A 17,495-nucleotide genomic window follows, 5' to 3' on the forward strand; every position below is an offset into this window, starting at 1 on the left:
GGAAAAGCATTCAAAAAAGGAGTTGTTCACCACAGTATATCAGGAGTGCAAGCACCACTAGCTGCTCTGTACCACCAATGTTATGCAGTTCTGTCCTTCACTGTTGAATCCATCTACAAACACATGTCATCATCCAGCAACAAACACGCCAAGTGAAGGGAAACAGGCCACAGCGGAGGTTGTAGAAGTATACAGAAAGCTATTCTTTTTTTTAATAAACATAACCTTTCCTCCATTACAATAAATATTTCATCACACTAAATCTACAAAAAACATAGGCTCAAACTCTAAAACCATACGGAAGATATCTGGAGTATTTACCTGGAACATAAATGAATACATGTGCATATGGACATATGACACCATTGAGTAATGCAGTGCGTGTTCAGTTTGTGGGCTAACCTATACACTTGGCCAATTGTACTTTTATGAACCTAGCCTGTGAAATATATGATATATTTGTTTAGATTATTTTAGAATAGAAATGAAAAATGTTTTTTTTTTTTTAACATTGGAATAAACTTACATTGATTTTAAGTAACATCCTTTGTCCAAGAATATGATTTATAATACACCAAGCAACAAGTGGACGCGTGGCCACAGGTAGAAAAGATCAAACGCTGCATTCGGCTCTGATAGACCACTGAACAAGAGGAGATGCTTGAAAAATAGAGAAGCACTTCGTCTCTCCAAATCTTTGATGTCTAAGGCCTCAGGTATTTCATAAAAATTCTTTTTTATCTGCTTTGTTCGCGCTCATGCCTGAAATGTGTGCTGCTGCCTAATGTCTGACCGATGTGTCTGTGTGTGCTTTTTGTTGCTTGTACGCTATGTTGCTTTATTTTATACAAACAGAGAGGAAGTGCCATGACAATAGTACAATATAAAAGAGTCCTAAACATCCTTAAGAAATACCCTTTTTTTTGCAATCACAAAAAAGTGTTTGAGTGTCTAATTACGCTACCTTACAGTTACAACTCCATGGAATGTTTCTTTGTTCCTTGTACAGATGCCAAGGCAAAATTGATTAAGAAAAAATTGGTCCATCTTCTCCAGCATGTTACTGAGCCTCGAGTTAAAACCATTTTTCCAGATCTGTCAGGAAATGTTATGCAGCAGTTCAACAACAACAACAAAAATCATCAGTGTCTCAAGAGCTGCTCGCAATGTCCGAACATGAGCATTACTGTATGATGCATGAACATTATACATTATCCCTGAAAGAACAACACCTTCATCACCACCATGGGTCCTCTCAATGCACATTCTCCCATCTCCTCTCACTGGGCTTTCCAAGCATTTCTCAATCTGAGAAATGAAAAAATAAATGTTGTTTGTCCAGGGTTTAAGTCTTTACTTCTGGTGGATGTCCTCATACCTGATGATCTTGTAGGTGACCCAGTAGAAGACATTGAAGATGAGGAATGCCATAGGAAAGGCGGCCCTGGAGATGGTGTCTATCCTCTTAGCCCTGTCCACATACTTCTTCCTCATGGTGTCGATGTCCTTGGGGACTGATGGTTGAGGGTTCGCAGCTGGAACAGCGTTCTTGACAGCAGAGCCGTCCTTCGTTGGCAGACACTGACTCATTTTGTAGCCAGCGAAATTAAAGCGGCCTTCATCGTCCTGGAACAACACATGCATTCGTGGACAGAATGAACTTGCTTGGTCTTTTTTTTTAAAAGATTGCAGCTCTTCTTACTGGCCGCTGGCTCAGTGTTGCTGTTAGCAATGTGAACATGAACACTAATCATGAGACAACAGTTTTAAATTAAAAAGAAGACAACCTGATGTACTTTAACGATAAACAACTGCTTAGGGAATTAATATTGATTTCCTAGTCATACTACATAAATATTCCACCAAGAGTCTGTAAGGCCAAAGGTAGCCACAGCGTTGCTTTGAGCTAAAAGCGCCAGCATGCTTACATACTTACAATATCAATGCTAACATTTAGCAGACATAACGTTCAGCAGATATAATGCAGATATTGAAACATCTCAATGAAAATGACACAGGTCAACCTCATGGTGTCCAGGGCATCGCCAAGTTATTTGGATCCATCATTTGGGAGCCTGTGCCAAATTTGTAACCTATTGACCTGGTACGCAGATGTTGAGATATTTCACTGATAAGTGAAAGATTTGACCTTTGACCTGGCCAGTCAAATTATCACAGAAGTCATTACAATTCATCCTCTGGGTACCATGAATGCCTGTACAAAATTCCAGTCTGCACCAAAGTGGTGCAGACAACAGATGGATTTTGCTGTGGACACTTAATGTGGCTAAAAAGTTTGATAAGCAAACACCAACCCTGTAAAGACTTTGGAAGCATACCTTGTGATTCCTCCTCTGTCTTCGCCTCAGGCGAAGGAACTCTTTCTGTTGCCTGGAGACAAAATTAACCCCAGCATATTCTAGCAGTGCAGCAAATACAAAGAGCAGACACACAGCCATCCAGATATCAATGGCTTTCACGTAGGAGACCTGGAAGAGAAGACAGATTTCCTTTGTTAGATCCTCCAAGGTGACAGCATCAGCTAACAGTTCAAATATAGTATGAATTCACGCTTTGACTTGAAATATTGGTCGATTCGATTTTTTGATTGGTAAATCTTTCTGTATTCATTTTAAGCCCTAGATCTGTATGATCTACCCCGTTTTCTTTATTTTTTTTCTCCATTTATCTTGCTCATTATGTCAGTTAACCAAGATTTCTAAATGTCATTAATATATTTTTCAAACAAATGTATCAGAGCTGCCAGTAATATCAGTGGTTGCGTGGCAATAAACGTGGAAATAATTGCTTCCTTCATTACCAATAGAAAGAGAACTGTATTATTAGGTTGTACCTCTACCACTGTTTTGGATATGTTTCTTTTTGGAAAGTGAGGATGAAGCTGACATTCTTTACTGTTCATCAGTGTGACCACCTAACTCCATGGCAGCTGATTAGCATGGGGAGAAAACAACTCAGCTTTTTGAGGGCGGTTAAGGCATATTAAGTTATTGTTTTCTTAAATCTGAGCTCTCAAAGGCTTCTGTTTAAATATTTATCAGCATGCGTGTCTTTTATGTGAGAACCTCTGACGTGGCCGAGGCCTTCGGTGCTCGGGTGCAGACTGCTGCGTGGAGAGTGACTGATCATCAAGATCCATCTCTCATTGCCTGTAGTACCCTTCACAAAATGAGCACGGCAGTTTACCCTGATTGAAAATAAGCTACCATAGACTGCCAGTGCTGTTGGCAATGTACACACGCTTTAGATGGCAGCATCTTCACGGCTGGAACAAAAATGTTGAATTGCACCAACCAGGTCAAAAGAGCTGCACACTTAGGGTTTACTCATCCCTGAAATAAGATGTCTCTCAATATGTTCCAACATAAGAGGTTTTTATGTGATTTTCCATGATTGAGACCTATAGATTTGATACAAGCACAAGGTTTTCTAGACCTGCAAATTCAAAACGTATATGCCGCTGGGTCAACTAAGTGAGGTTTCACCTTTGGAAGAGATGCTCTGGAGCCGGAGCTTTGGGTGGTCATGGTTAGCACAGTGGTGATGCCCAGCGCCACTCTGGCGGGAGCAGCGTCCATATTGATCCAAAACGACACCCATGAGAGGATGACAATGAGGAGGGAAGGAATGTACATCTGGATCAGGTAGTACCCCATCTGTCTCTCCAGATGAAATTTTACTTCTATACAGGTGAATTTACCTAGAACACAAAAACAATTCAGCTACCAGACCAGGAGAAATGTTAGGAGTGTGAAATACAAGCAGCATGAGGTTGTGTGTGGGTCCTCTGACCAGTGTTGTAGTGTTTTGTGCAGTATCCCAGCTCCTTCTCTTCCCTCATAATGAACTGAGGCAGCGTGAGCCCGTCTGACACCTGCACCGCACCGTTCTCCAGCCACTCGAAGATCAAGTCATTCATGGTGTACCCGACTAGCGACAGAAAAGAATAGATTAATCAATATCTGGATATGCGAGTGTAGAAGGCGCCCGGGACAAAACTGAGACAAAGGCAATGCTTACAACTTTCCAGTTGCATGGTACAAGTTTGGACATCCATCGGAAAGTTCTTCAGATCCATCGGGCAAGACAGAATGAGAGTCAACCTATGACGCGAGGAAAAGTCACAAAATAAGATGCAGTGAACACACCAATGAATATATTTGATTATAAATCTTGAACTAGGAACATGAATTGAACATAATTGGCTTGCAGTTGGTACTTTTTTTGGTAATCTCTGTATCGTGTGTGTCTCTTTCTCCTGTGCGATAGCCTCTGACATATCATGTTGGATTCCCTTCAGCAGGTTCCCATCACGCTTTCATTACTTCAACGTATTGTCTCTGTGATGCATTGTGGCCCACAGTCTGCTCACTCTGTCATTTCTCTCATGAATGGAGAGAGTGGCTAACCACCTTTCATCCCTCCCGTGGACCCACTGCGCCTCCACACCCGAGCCTCTCTAAATGGACTCGAAATTGATCTGCTTCATAGTGCATCATTGCAGAAAGAATCGAAAGCCGCATTGGAATTGAAGTTGTATTGAAATTAAATAAAACATATTTTCATATCTTGTACTGGGTTTTGCTGAAATGTTTGGACTAATGGGCCTTTAACGTGTCATCCATTCTTGCCTGGATGTTTCAGAGTCTTCCACAATGCTCTTTATGTAGTACAGAAATCCTGCTTGCGGAGAGACCAACACGAAGAAGGATTCACATTTTTATATTCGCTCTGGATTCTCAACTATTTCCCTGAGATTAACTTTGCAATCTGTATTCTTTTGTTAAAAATCTACTTCACACACGAGGATGTACTGTACTTCAGCGAATGATGACATTTCAAAGGAGTGATTATAATGAGATGCAATCCATTTATAACTGTATCGTTTAGATTGACACTCTTTGATGTTTGAGAGGAAATGTAAGAAAAGCAATGAGTGAACATGTCCTGGGGTGAGCTGTGCATCGGAGCTTTTGCTTCTCCGCCGTATCATTTTATTCTCTCAGAACAGATTCCGGCCTCAGCTACAGACCTACAATGCCAAATGTTACCATTTATTATCAAAAATAAAACCGGAATATATCTACATTTAAGTTTTTTATTGTTCATTCTTTCTTAACTTAATTAACCGATTATCAAAATAGATGCAAATTAATTTTCTGTTCATCAACCAATCACATAATCAACTGAATGGTTCAGCTGTAGTGTGAAGCTCCATCTTTAATTCTTGAAGTCATTTTTTATTCTGTTGTTGTTGTTGTTGTTTATAACAACACATGCAACACCTCACCTGATACTGTAGAGGACAGTCCCATCCTTGAAGATCCGCAGCAGCTTGTTGTCTGTGGTGACATCATGGAAGTTGGCCCCTTTCTCGTTGGCAAAGAAGAGGTCTGGCTTCCATATGGAGTCCAACATGGACGGGTCCAGGTCGAGGGAGGAATCTGGGTATTTACTGTACGCCAGCCGAGGGTCATTCCACTTCTGCCGCAGGAATATATTCACTCTGTAATCCTGCAGAGATGACAAGCAGCTTTGCATATTTTGTAATCCAGTGATTGGGGTTATGAGAAAGCAGTCATCGGTATCAGCTTTAAATATTACATATACACCTTTTGATGAGAAGAAATAGAAACACTGCATCTTCATGATTATTTAAAAAACGCATCTATCATAGACAAAATGATAACAATAGCAAGCATCTATACCAAATGTAACACCTAAATGTTCACGTTTGTTTCTTGAATAGTAGAATGTAATGTAATGTTTCAAGTAGTATTCTGAGGTGTTTGTACTTCACTTGAGTATTTCCATTTTATGGTACTTTATATTTCTACTTCACCATATTTTAGAGGGATATATTTTACTCCATTACTTTATTTGACAGCTAGATGAAAATATTGGATCATCTTAAAAAATAAAGATGCATTTTAGTAGGTTATTTACACAACAGTGAATAAAGCAGTTAAAATGATCTCCACTTTAACCAACTTCAACATTAAAATGCTCTGAATGCATATACATAATGCAAAATATACAATCATGCTCAGGAAGGGAACTTTAAATTTTGCTGTAAATACTTCTTTACTTTTTACTTTACACTGTCACATTCGCCCAATTACAACTGTTGCTAGATGCAAAACATTTAAAAAACACATGATAGATAATTAAATGGACGAGGAACAAAAAAATCATCCAGCAACACCAGGTGTGTTTAATCTTACATTTCATACTCCAGTTAAAAATGACATGTTGTTGAAAGTTGCATTTGCAAAACACTGATCATGCAATAACTTTTTTTATTAACCATAATTATGTAAGATACATTATAGAAGCTAATAGTGGAGTTATAAGATGAAGTGGCTGATGAGGAAAACTCAGACAGTGCAGTTAGTATCAGTTAGAGTCACAAAGCTCTGTTGCTCAGAGTAATTGATATGTCATGATGATGAGAGGCCCTTATGTTGTTTGACATTTCATCAGAATATTGGCGGTTCCAAATATTTGCATGAGTGTCAAAAGCTGCGTAATTCCCTGGCAATCGTATGAGCGTCAGCTCCTGCGCAAATTAACATCCTTCATTCACAATCTAAGTAGTTATCATCACTCATTATGAATCCTTTGATCGTGATGAGTTTTCATGCAGCCTCGCAGGTTTTTATATTTTGACCCCCTAAGCAGCTGGATGCGTTCGCACATCACAGATAGTAGATCAGCTTGTTTGAAAGCCTGAGCCCCGCCACCCACCGTTATTGGCTGCACTTTAAGTGACTTACTGGTTGGGATTTATCGTATTATTTTATTGAACCTGGACTAACACATGTATAAGGGGCATCATGGGAGAGGAAACCAATACTTCTTTGGATAGCCAGAGAACATGTTTTGCATCTATAATGTCTGTGTTCCCCAATGGAACCGCCAATAGACTCTTTTTAATGGCAAAAGTTAAGTGTTATGGCAGGGGAAGACGCAGCAATGATAAAGGTTTAAAACAAAGTAGATTAGGTAAAGAAACAAGATGATTAAGTCTTAACTCCTGAGCAAGGGTCAGGACTTTAGGACATGTGCATAATGCTCAACTCACCATTGTAGTTTCTGCTATAGAACCAAAGCTGTTGATAAATATGTTGCAGGTAACATTAACTGGTGGACCTGCAGGTTGAGGGATAGATAACACATTGTGCAGAAATCAGCCAAAATGCAAGAGGAACTCAGCGTAGTTGTCTCTGTGACAGAGCCGGAACTGTTGATGAAAATATTGCATGTAACATTTACGGGGGGGGGGGGGGGGGGGGACCTGTGCAACGGAATGACAATGACATGACAGGAAAAAGCCTTGAACCACAAGGACGACTGGGTTTGGAGCGGTGGAGATGTTTCATCAGGAAATTTGGGTCTGTTGGTTCACAAGCTGCTGTTTCACTGTGTGTGTGTGTGTGTGTGTGTGTGTGCGTGTGTGTGTGTGTGTGTGTGTGTGTCAACATGCATTATCAACAAGCACCGGTTCTCTTGTTTCCTTCTTTCATAGGAGCTCCAGCAGTGGATGGTGACAGATCGCATGGTTTGTTAAAACCAGACAGAAAAGATCACATATCGTAACATAAATATTGCTGAATTTTATTAGAATGCAGTTGTACTCAACAACATATAGTAATTGGTATCTGTATAATAACTGTTTCTGGTCAACGCAATCTACATTTTTTCTTTTAGCCGAATAATTGATTTGTCGATGAACAGGAAATTAACCTGCAGCTATTTTGATATTCACTTCATCGTTTAGGTAATTAAAAAAAACAACAACTACCAAATAAATCCCAAATAAATCCCTGGTTCCTGCTTCCAAATTGGGAATATTTTTTTTAATCTTCTATGATACATCACAAAATATCTTTGGGTTCTGGACTATTCAGAAAAAAAAGCAAGCAATTAAAATATTTCTCAATGTACTAAATGATTAATCAAGACCGTAATATACAGGTTATCTATGAGTTTACTCGTCAGTTGCAGCCGTACAACGATCTGTTAGTTCCAGTATCCTCCCAACACTGTGAGCAGTACCCAGCATGCTACAGTATAATGAGTAGAGTCCTTCTTGTGGCCTGAACTGACATCTCTTTGCAAGGCTTGGCAGCTTGAAAGTCACAGCAAATCTCTTTTCCCTATCTGATAAGTGAAGTTGTAAACCCGTCACAGTGCCCTTCCCCTGTGCTTTCCTCATTAATATTGCATAGCACTTGGTATTAATATTTGCCTCAGTTTGTCGTCAGGTAGCTACATTTAACAGCAGTAGCAGAAAAAGAAAGCAGAACCTCCTCTCAACAAACTCAGCAAGGAAATCTAGGTCAGCCTTCAGAAATACAGTTCAACACTCTCTTCAAAGTATGACGAGCAGGTTTGCAACCAAAATCCTCTGTTTACATCGCTGTGGGTTTAGAAAATAATGTTTTGTTTTATAGCTGATTCATTTTAAAATACAGAGCGAATACAAATACAATCAGCAACATTAAAAAGCATGCTTAATGCCTTTTAATCCATGTGTGCTAATCCTCTCTTCATTAGCTAGAAATAGTTGCTTTCACTTCATCCCTCCCCTGAAAATGCCAGCCGGTGTTAAACAGGCTGTCCTCCTCCCATCTTATGTCCATTTCAGCAATCTTGTCAACATCTTCCTTTTTCTTTACCAGATGGAGAGGAAATATCTGGGCCATGTGCTTCTGAATCCCGCTCATCAAACCCCCTGCTACACTGTCTTGGCTGCTGCAAATAACTCCCCAAACAAACAAATCCCAGTCCACCTGACCCAGCTTGGAGTGGGCCTGAGCCCCAGCGGGCCGCCCTCTTCTCACTCAGCTCCGTTCCAGTGACAGATGCTGTGTCTGTCCCCAGCATCAACATCAACAACACAGGAAGTCAGTAGCCTGCAGCCTTGCCACGGGGGCATCAATCATCACTTGGCCTGCCATGGTGGCACCCCTGTCTGCAACTGTGACTGTAGTTACAAGCTTTTTTTTGGTTTCCAAATTATGACTTAATTGGAGATGCGGATTGTTTCTGACATTTTACCCAATGAAATCAAGTGTGTGATGTTACAATGAGGGGTTAGTCAATGATTCAATTCAAGCCAGGACAACAATGCTACTTTCAACTGAAGTGATTTATTGTTCTTATCAGAGGACTGGCAGCATGGTATCAGATAACAGTCAATGGATCTCCAGATAAGTAATACTGTGTAGTGTGTTTAGGGGGAGGTGGATACTGTATTCTGCATGCAGAAATACTCACACAATCTGTGTTTCTGTGGTTTTGTTGTAAAGGTGACACTTTGTGTAAAGTGAGGTGTGTGAAAATATCCGAAAGACAAAGACAATGATCAACAAACCTTTAAAATTCGGTCTTATTCGTGCATCATACCCGGACGTGCGACCCATGAGTGAGTCTAGAAAGTCTGATGGAGACATGTTGGAGGATGATCTGGAATCGTGCTCCTTGGCATCCACAACTCTGAAACAAACACACACACAACCACACACACACACACACACACACACACACACACACACACACACACACACAGAGAGAGAGAGAGAAATCACATTATCAGACTAAAGTCCCGGCTGAAAACCAGGAGTTAAACCTTATCTCTCGCATAACAGCTCTGCCTGGGAGTGATGGGCAAGCACAGGGAAACTAGAAAATGCGTTTAAGAGAATACACGTATCAGACGAATCTTGCGTGATTTCGACAATATGGGCATTTTCTTTTCACAAGAAAGAGCTATATTTTAGTCACATCATGCCAGATTACTGCACAGATATCACAGCATGCTGTAATTTCATGTGACACGTTGTGAAATTGTTGTTATTATGACTCAATAGAATAATTAATAATACTACGTGCGTAAATATCACAATACAGTCATTGTACTTACAGGCAAAAAAACAAACAGCATGATGATATTATACATTTTACCTAAAGGCTATCACGAGGTCCAACTAGCGCTCACAAAAGCAATTCAAGCAGTTGAAAATGCGGAGCAACTTTAATCCTAATCAAAGCAGCTCTCAAGCAATTCCTACCAACTTAGTCTGTGCAGAAAGAAGTCACGGCCCATTTCATGTTGTTTCTTTAATTACGCCAATTACTTGACTAAATGATCTTATAATACAAACTTGAGAAGGGAGAAATAATTCGTTTTCAGTCCATACAATTACATATATTTGATAAATTAATTGGCGTACCTGAAGTTGTTTGTCTCCATGAAATATGTAAATAAAGCTGCCAAAACCTTAATAAAGGACCGATTCATTCCTGGTGGGTTTCCCATGTGCTCACTTTTTTATTTCTTCCATATGTTTACATTTGTCAAACACATAATCCAAATAGGGGTACCGCTTTCTTCCTGACCAAGTCGTGGGTGTTTGGATGTTCTTGTGTCACACAAGAATACAGGAGACATTCCTCAACGCAGCCACAAATCATAGTTTAGTTTCACGAAACTCTGACTCCCAAAAACAGATTTCTCAAAGCGGAGGTGTGAAGAAACATCAGTCCATTGGTCGGACGCCGAGAGGGTGAAACTCCAAAAACGCATCGCCTGGAAGCTTTTTGCGGTGGCTAAAATCTGAGAGCTCCCGCTGTGAAGAAAACCCCGCTGGGTCGTGTTGTTACTTATGAAGTGAAATCTTTCGCAGGTGGAGGACCGTCCTCTGTTGAGGAATGGGAGGGGACCGCCTTTTCTCATTTCAGCATACACTTGGAAAGCTCCGGGCTCCATTACGCGCAAGCGCGAGGCTTAAAAGTGGTGGACGTGAGTTGGTTTTCAATAAGTCCAATATACAAAGGAGGTAATAATCAGAAACACATTCAAACATTGTCTTCAGTGTCTGTTACATAACGAAAGGTGTCAGTTTTAAGTGCTACTTTCGTCTCACGGCAGCGCGCGCAGCGGCGCATCATATATCGGCTGTCTTTATTAAGGTTCCATGTTTCCCAGTGGTGTAATTAAGCACAAGCAATTACATGGATAATGTGGGGAGTCTAATGCAAATCTTTATCTTCTCGTAAAAACATGACTTGAAACCTACACTTGTAATAACATACAATTAATCAGGGATGCAAATCAGAAAAAAGAGATTCATAATGTGGGTGTGTAACACAAGATTAACTGGGTTACTCTGACATCATCCTGTGCCTTTTTTTTTGCTACCATCCTTGTCTGTTTAGAGCAACCTACATCTTCACTGAGATAAGAAAAGTGTAAACAAAGGGTGAAGCCGCTGGGAGAGTATTTGGTACCCTGGTTGCCCTGGAAACAGATTTCCGAGGCATCATTGGAAATTCTGAAAGGTTGGCCTCCCAGAGCGAGACAGAAGAGAGCTGACTGACAGAGAAACAGACAGAGACGGTGGGAAAAATACTATAGTTTGGCTGAAGCCCAAGGGTGGAGGAACTGAGGTTTAGTAGGCCACCACACAGATCTAGTAATCATTATTCAATGGGCCTGGTATGTAAGCTTTAGGTATTGATACAGAGGCTGCATGGGAAACCTGGCAGTGTGAGGATGTGAGTGGGCTGTGAGGCTCCGTGGACCACAGGCATGAGTGACTCATTCCACATGAACACACAGGCATGTGCTGTGGAAGAAACATCTAAACTTCAGTGAGGGAAAAAAAAGGTATTTCATTCACATCAAGCCAACCGCATGCATTGGTGTAGTGAGCTGACTCTCAGCACATTACATGCCTCAATGTTATGGCATGCTCTGGGCCATACTACACTTTATTCTCACACTCGGTAACTGACCAGTTTACCATCCTGGCCTGTCTTAGCACGAGGTTCTCCTCTTTTAATGCTGAAGTCCAAATTAAAAGTGTCATGTTGTATCTCATGGTTTGCTTGCTCTGGTCTGGGGATTTAACGTCAGTGTGTCATCAAAGGTCATGTGCAGCAGCGTGTGGGACTCCATAAACACTGAATGCCTCGTATGAATTATTGACCAGCAGGCACATTTAATGGATACATTTCCTACTGGTTAAGGGCCAACATTCTCTCTTTGTACTCAAGTCATTTATTTCCCATCTCTGAGACAGCTGCAGTTGGCTTGTCTGTGTAATGACAACCAACCAGAGCTCCAGTCGGCCATTAGCTTCCATAAGGAAAGACTTTTGGGGCCAGGTGGGTCACATAATTAAAGGAGAACAAGTCAAATCTGCGTGTCATTAGGGGGAGAGAGAGATGTCCTGCGCCTCGGTGGGTGTGTGCGTGAAAGGAGAGAATAAAACAGAACAATTCTTTAGACTACACTGTCTGTCTGTCTCATTTATCCAGCAGTTTCCTCACAGCCATTAAAATGACAAGACGGTGTCTTAAAGCTGCCCACACACACACCAAAGAATGGTTGATACCGTCTGTTATTAAGGGTTTTGCATCATCTGGTTTATTGCGTTGTCTAACAGGATTTGCAGCACAATCTATAGCTTTAAAAATGAAATATTTTCTAGTATCTGTGTTATAATATTACAACCCAAAATAATACACATACAATTTTAAAAACACTGTAATATTACTAATACTACGACTGTCATTTTTCCATCTTTATTTTCACACAGAATCCATGTCGGCTGTGCGTGTTGCTGCCATTGATCGCCCTCAATAAGTTGTGGACTGGCTGGAGAGCTCACCTGGAAACAGAAAGCGGGCTTTACCACCCCAATGCTCATGTGCACTGGACTGGAGACAATTGAGAGCTGCACAATATCAATTGCTCCATCGATTCCTTGTATCTTTATCCCACTTAATGACTTTTTCGCTCTATAATTCAACTCATGGAGCTGATCCCAGGCCAAGCAGGGATACAGAGAAGTAACTTGGTGGTGGGAGCTATTTTGATGAGACAACGCAACATGCCGGAAGAAGAAGGCAAAGGATTTAATGAGTGGTTTCTTGAAGAGAAAGAAGGATTTGCGAATTCTCTAGTGCCACAACACCCAATACACTTACCATAATCTCTGTCGTAGAAAAATGAAGCTATTTTGAGGCACACAAGCAAATGATGAACATGTTTAGATTATACACAAATCTTGGCTGCGCCACTGACACATGGAGAAATGTTTAAAATACTCCTCTTTAGATATAGTATAGGAGAGCTATAGAGTTAACCAAGAGGGGGGGGGGGGCAGCTTTTTTAAGTGCCCCACAGGGATGCTGCTCCTTAGGTCATGATATCCCTCTAGCCAAGTGAAGAGAGCGGGCGCTGGTCCTCACTAAGACTCATCTGTCAATCATAGCTTCCGTTCATCAGTGGGAGCAACCTGACAGCCACAGAGCCTTTCTCCATCACTGAGCACTGAAAACCCGCTGATCCTCAGTCTAGACCCCCGCACACGCTCGTCTCTGCACATCCGAACAGATGAAAAAAACGCAACATCGCTTTTACAGCATGTAGACATCCTATCCATCGCTTAAGACCACATTCACTTTGATAAGCAATTCTCTTTCAAGCGACGGCAAATCCATTATGTTTTCACTCAGATCTGCATGTCAGGGTGTCTCCCGTGAGTTCCAGCTTCTGTGCAGTCACCCAAACCCTAAACAGCACACAGGCACATACTTTTCCCTGGCCAATGCCTGCTCCATGTTGACACTGGCTCACAATTTATCTATTTCTAGCTTGCAGGCTTGTCTCACTGAGAGTTTCCTCGCTGGAGCTGTGCAGCTGTCAAAGTGATGCAAGAATAGATTGAAGATAGAATGCAATTTCAATTGCTGAACTGGTTGACAAAAAAAATGTTTTCCTTTCAATGGAGCTTAGATGTATGTTGTGGGAGCAATTATCCATTAGGGGGACACAGAGCAGCAGCTCTTTTAACCATTTATGGAGAAACTATAATCTCTTAAACGCAGACTCTTGTGTTGAATATGTGTGTTGGTATTCCACCCCAATGGGAACATTTTGAAACTGTGGGCTGGCAGGGAATTCTGTCAAATGTGGTTGGTTGCAACATCTCACCAGGTCTGTCAGAAGAAACAGGGAGTTGTTGTCATATAGGGGAGCATGTGCAGGTGTACAGTTAAAGGCTCAGCACAAGACATGGCATGCTTGCAAAAAACGTGGCTTCATAAATGTGATTAGCAGGCAGCCTGTCAGATGGATGAACACATTCAAGATGACGGACTGTCACACTCAAAATAAATCCAGTTCTATAGACGTGAGCAGTACATTGCACTATACTGTCTGTGTTGTTTTCTGTCCCAGTAGTGCATTTCAACTTAAATACCACTTGGAGGTAAACCAATGCAATTGGTTTGGTCTCCTGAAGTAAAGAAGCAAAGGATCGCTGGCAGCCCAAAGACACACTGTTCTCTATTATCAAGCATCAGTGTCTTCTTCAATGGACACTTGTCACATCTCTTCTCCTATTCATCATGTTGGTCTTGCTTTAAACTGTCAGAAAGAGCTGAAGGTTTACTACATTCACAGCTGTACCAAAACTATATTTACTCTGAAAGTTTCTTTCACAACTGACATTGTTTTTCATGAAGAATCTGACTAGTTTGGCATTTATTTTGTTATCTCCCAAACTATGAATGTGCAATGTGCAGTACAGACAAAATAACATTGCTATCTTATCTTTAAATGTATGAGACCCTAAACATGTTAGGGTGAATAAAATGCTGTGCTACTAATATGCTGTGTTAATGGGTTGTATCTATCGGCTTTATTAATGGTTAGTAATATAACTAAAATCCAAATATGACTTGCAAGTATTTTCCTATTAATGGTTTGTAACTGATCCACAAAGTATAATGTATTCATTCATTTATTAATTGATAAACAATTAATGAAGCAATTCAAAACAATAACAAATCTGCACATTATGACATCTTGGAAGTTGCTACATAACAAAAGATAGTTTTGAATGATCGAGAGAGAGAGGACATTTTGATGCAGTCACTTCATCAGAGTCTCATGTAAATTACAGTAAAATGGTGCAGATGTCATTTTGGAATACTGTGTCTTTGCTACTAGTTGGTTGGTGGACATGGTGAGCAGCTTTCAGATCCTCCAGAGAAGATATACTGTACCTGACAGCTTCTCTTATGCGTCGTTGGAACAGCTCCAATTTCATTAAGTCAAAGGTCAACTGAATTCACTCTCTGACCAGTTAGTGGTCTGAACTCATGAATAATTTAATAAGATATATGGCAGCCTTTTATTTCATTCATTCGCAATCATAAATCACATGAATTTGGATAGATTATGTTATCACATCGTGTTGAATGGCCAGAGACAATATTCTTTAATTTGCCAGCAGTCGTTCTTTGTAACAAATCAAATGTGGGCACTACACTTCCGCAAGGATGCCGTGGGTTGGGACGAGGTTATCAGCTGTAACCGGCTCATGAGATAACGCCAGTGAAGCATGCTCACATGCGCTAACATGCACTAGGATTGACGCGAGGCCGGGCCCGTCTACATTAACTTGGAGGAGCTCAGATTACAACACACACAGAGGGAGAGTGGCTTATTCTCGGCTCAGGTAAACGTTACTCCACTATATCTTAACATTGCAAATAAGGTGTTTGCTGCTGCAATGATATTTATGTGTTCAGCAGATTTTTGATTCGGAAAACTGGAAAACTGTGCCTTTCTTCACCGATACATTTCATTATCAAGAAGCATGCAAAATAAAGCAGAAGATATCAAGATAATCTGATTTGAATTTTAGTTCAATAAAAAACAAATGTTGCTTCTACTGATCACATTGAAATGATATGACAAGATATCAGAGCTTTACTGAAACCCAACTTTTCCCCAGTGATAGAAAAATCCTACTTTCAACTTGATGAATGCAAAGTTATTTCCTCTTAGCTGATTGCCATGGGAACAGTGCAGTAACTATCTCCTCCATCTAAGACGGCTGATAATTGTCTTCTTCAAAAGACATCTTACGGCATTCACAGAGTGAATAAAAACGGCGTTGATGATATGCTATAGAGAATTAGATACAATACAACAGATTATGTATGGATAATTGTGGATACAAATGATTTGTTTACGTGTGCGTTCTTTGAAAAAAGCAAATTAGCTTGACATGTTCAGTGACGTCCTTCACCGTCAAGTGAAAGCGCTGATGGAGAAGAAGCAGGAGGTTGACGGCAGGACGGTGCTGTCGCAGCTGTGGAAACAGACACATAGTTTAATCAGACTCACAAAAATATCTTCTCGGGGCACAAAAGGAAATATCTCGAGGTGTTCAGGTTTGGGTAACAAAAACCCATATTATTAGAAGAAGAAAGAAAAATAATGACATTAGTTAGCCTTTTTAATTCCACTATTTGGACTTCCCACTGAGAACAGACGGCCACAAGGTCAACTTCAATTTCTAATTTGCCTCTCTATCTAAATTGTGCTCATCAATTCAACATATTCAGCACCTCTGGAGCAGCCAGCAAGACTTATGAAGAGCGGTTGGAAGGGGAAAAAAAGAGAGACATAGAGAGAGAAGTGTGTGTGTGGGGGGGGGGGGGGGGGGGGGGGGGGGGGGAAGAGAGATATTTTTAATTCAGCATTCTCCTCAATACTATAAATAATCAGCTTTATACATTTAATTCGTTTCAACACTGTATAAAGAGCATCGGCGATGGCTAAAACACATTAAAATGTCACTTGTTACAATGTCAATCATTGTCATTGTCTGTCACATCTTTGCGCTGCTTCCACTCGTCTGGCACCGTTATCACTTTGGAACCATTTTTAGAACACTGTGGGGCAGTAAACACAGTTCCCATGGAAACATCACCGAGACACACATCGATAAGCGGATTGGAGCAGCTGTATTTCTCTGATGACGAATGAAACCTCAAAAGCTGAGAGGGTTTCAGCATGGTGAACACAATTAAACGCAGCCAATATATTCGGGATGGAGGGATCCACATAAGCAGAGGAATCTGTTTGATTTCTCATTATGTGGCAGATAACAAATTACTCTTATCTGGTTTGGCCAAAAGCACACTGTGGCTCTGCCTGCCAGCCAGTCGGCAGGTCTGCATGCGTGTGTGTCTGAGTGCAGTCACAAATGGGCAACAATTTCCAATTAGATTTGACTCTACACACGGATATATTGATCTGGAGCAGCTGTTCTCATCAAGCAGGAAAGAAACAATCAGCCACACGGTTTAATTTAGGATCAGTCAATAGTCTTAAGCAGGGCAAGAAGAAGACGAAGAAGAAGACATGGTCAGACATGTTTTTAAAACAGTAATCCAAGAAGTCACATAATAAACGATTTTAAACAAGCATTGAATTCAATTTCTAGCATAGATCATTTGACGCTCACTTTGTTTAAAGACACTAACAAAGCGTAAGATATTTTGTTCGGTTCTAGCAGGCACTCAAAAATGTGTTTGACTTATCAATATTGCATAATTATAGTTTCTGGATTTTTTAAAATTAGGGAGTAGGAGATGTATTT

At 40.7% G+C, this 17,495-nt stretch overlaps 1 protein-coding gene across 2 annotated transcripts; it reads right to left on the reverse strand.

The window, feature by feature from the left end:
• Window positions 1–1,353: 1,353 nt before the first annotated feature.
• glra2 (glycine receptor, alpha 2) lies at window positions 1,354–10,345 on the reverse strand. Of its 2 annotated transcripts, XM_076103338.1 has the most exons (9): window positions 10,260–10,345; window positions 9,401–9,522; window positions 7,106–7,173; window positions 5,312–5,535; window positions 4,042–4,124; window positions 3,814–3,951; window positions 3,507–3,721; window positions 2,340–2,489; window positions 1,354–1,626 (listed from the first exon to the last, which is right to left on the reverse strand). In XM_076103338.1, exons 1-9 carry the CDS (start codon window positions 10,343–10,345, stop codon window positions 1,354–1,356), a joined length of 1,359 nt encoding a protein of 452 aa, XP_075959453.1. The 2 variants fall into 2 exon arrangements, with proteins under 2 accessions (XP_075959453.1, XP_075959461.1); XM_076103346.1 differs by lacking the exon at window positions 10,260–10,345 and having other exon boundaries at window positions 2,316–2,489; window positions 9,401–9,479.
• Between the last annotated feature and the right edge of the window lie 7,150 nt (window positions 10,346–17,495).

This window comes from Anarhichas minor, unplaced genomic scaffold (genome assembly GCF_050575085.1).
Source record: "Anarhichas minor isolate MPS153535 unplaced genomic scaffold, ASM5057508v1 ptg000004l, whole genome shotgun sequence".
Classification (NCBI taxonomy): Eukaryota; Metazoa; Chordata; class Actinopteri; order Perciformes; family Anarhichadidae; genus Anarhichas; species Anarhichas minor.

What these genes read in the sequence shown, in the direction of transcription:
- glra2 (XM_076103338.1), bottom strand. Translation starts at nt 10,345, where the DNA reads ATGGGAAACCCACCAGGAATGAATCGGTCCTTTATTAAGGTTTTGGCA. An exon ending in ATGGAGACAAACAACTTCAG is followed by an intron (nt 9,523 to 10,259) that starts GTACGCCAATTA and finishes TGTTTGTTTCAG; the next exon opens with AGTTGTGGATGCCAAGGAGC. An exon ending in TACCATGCAACTGGAAAGTT is followed by an intron (nt 3,952 to 4,041) that starts GTAAGCATTGCC and finishes TTCTGTCGCTAG; the next exon opens with TCGGGTACACCATGAATGAC.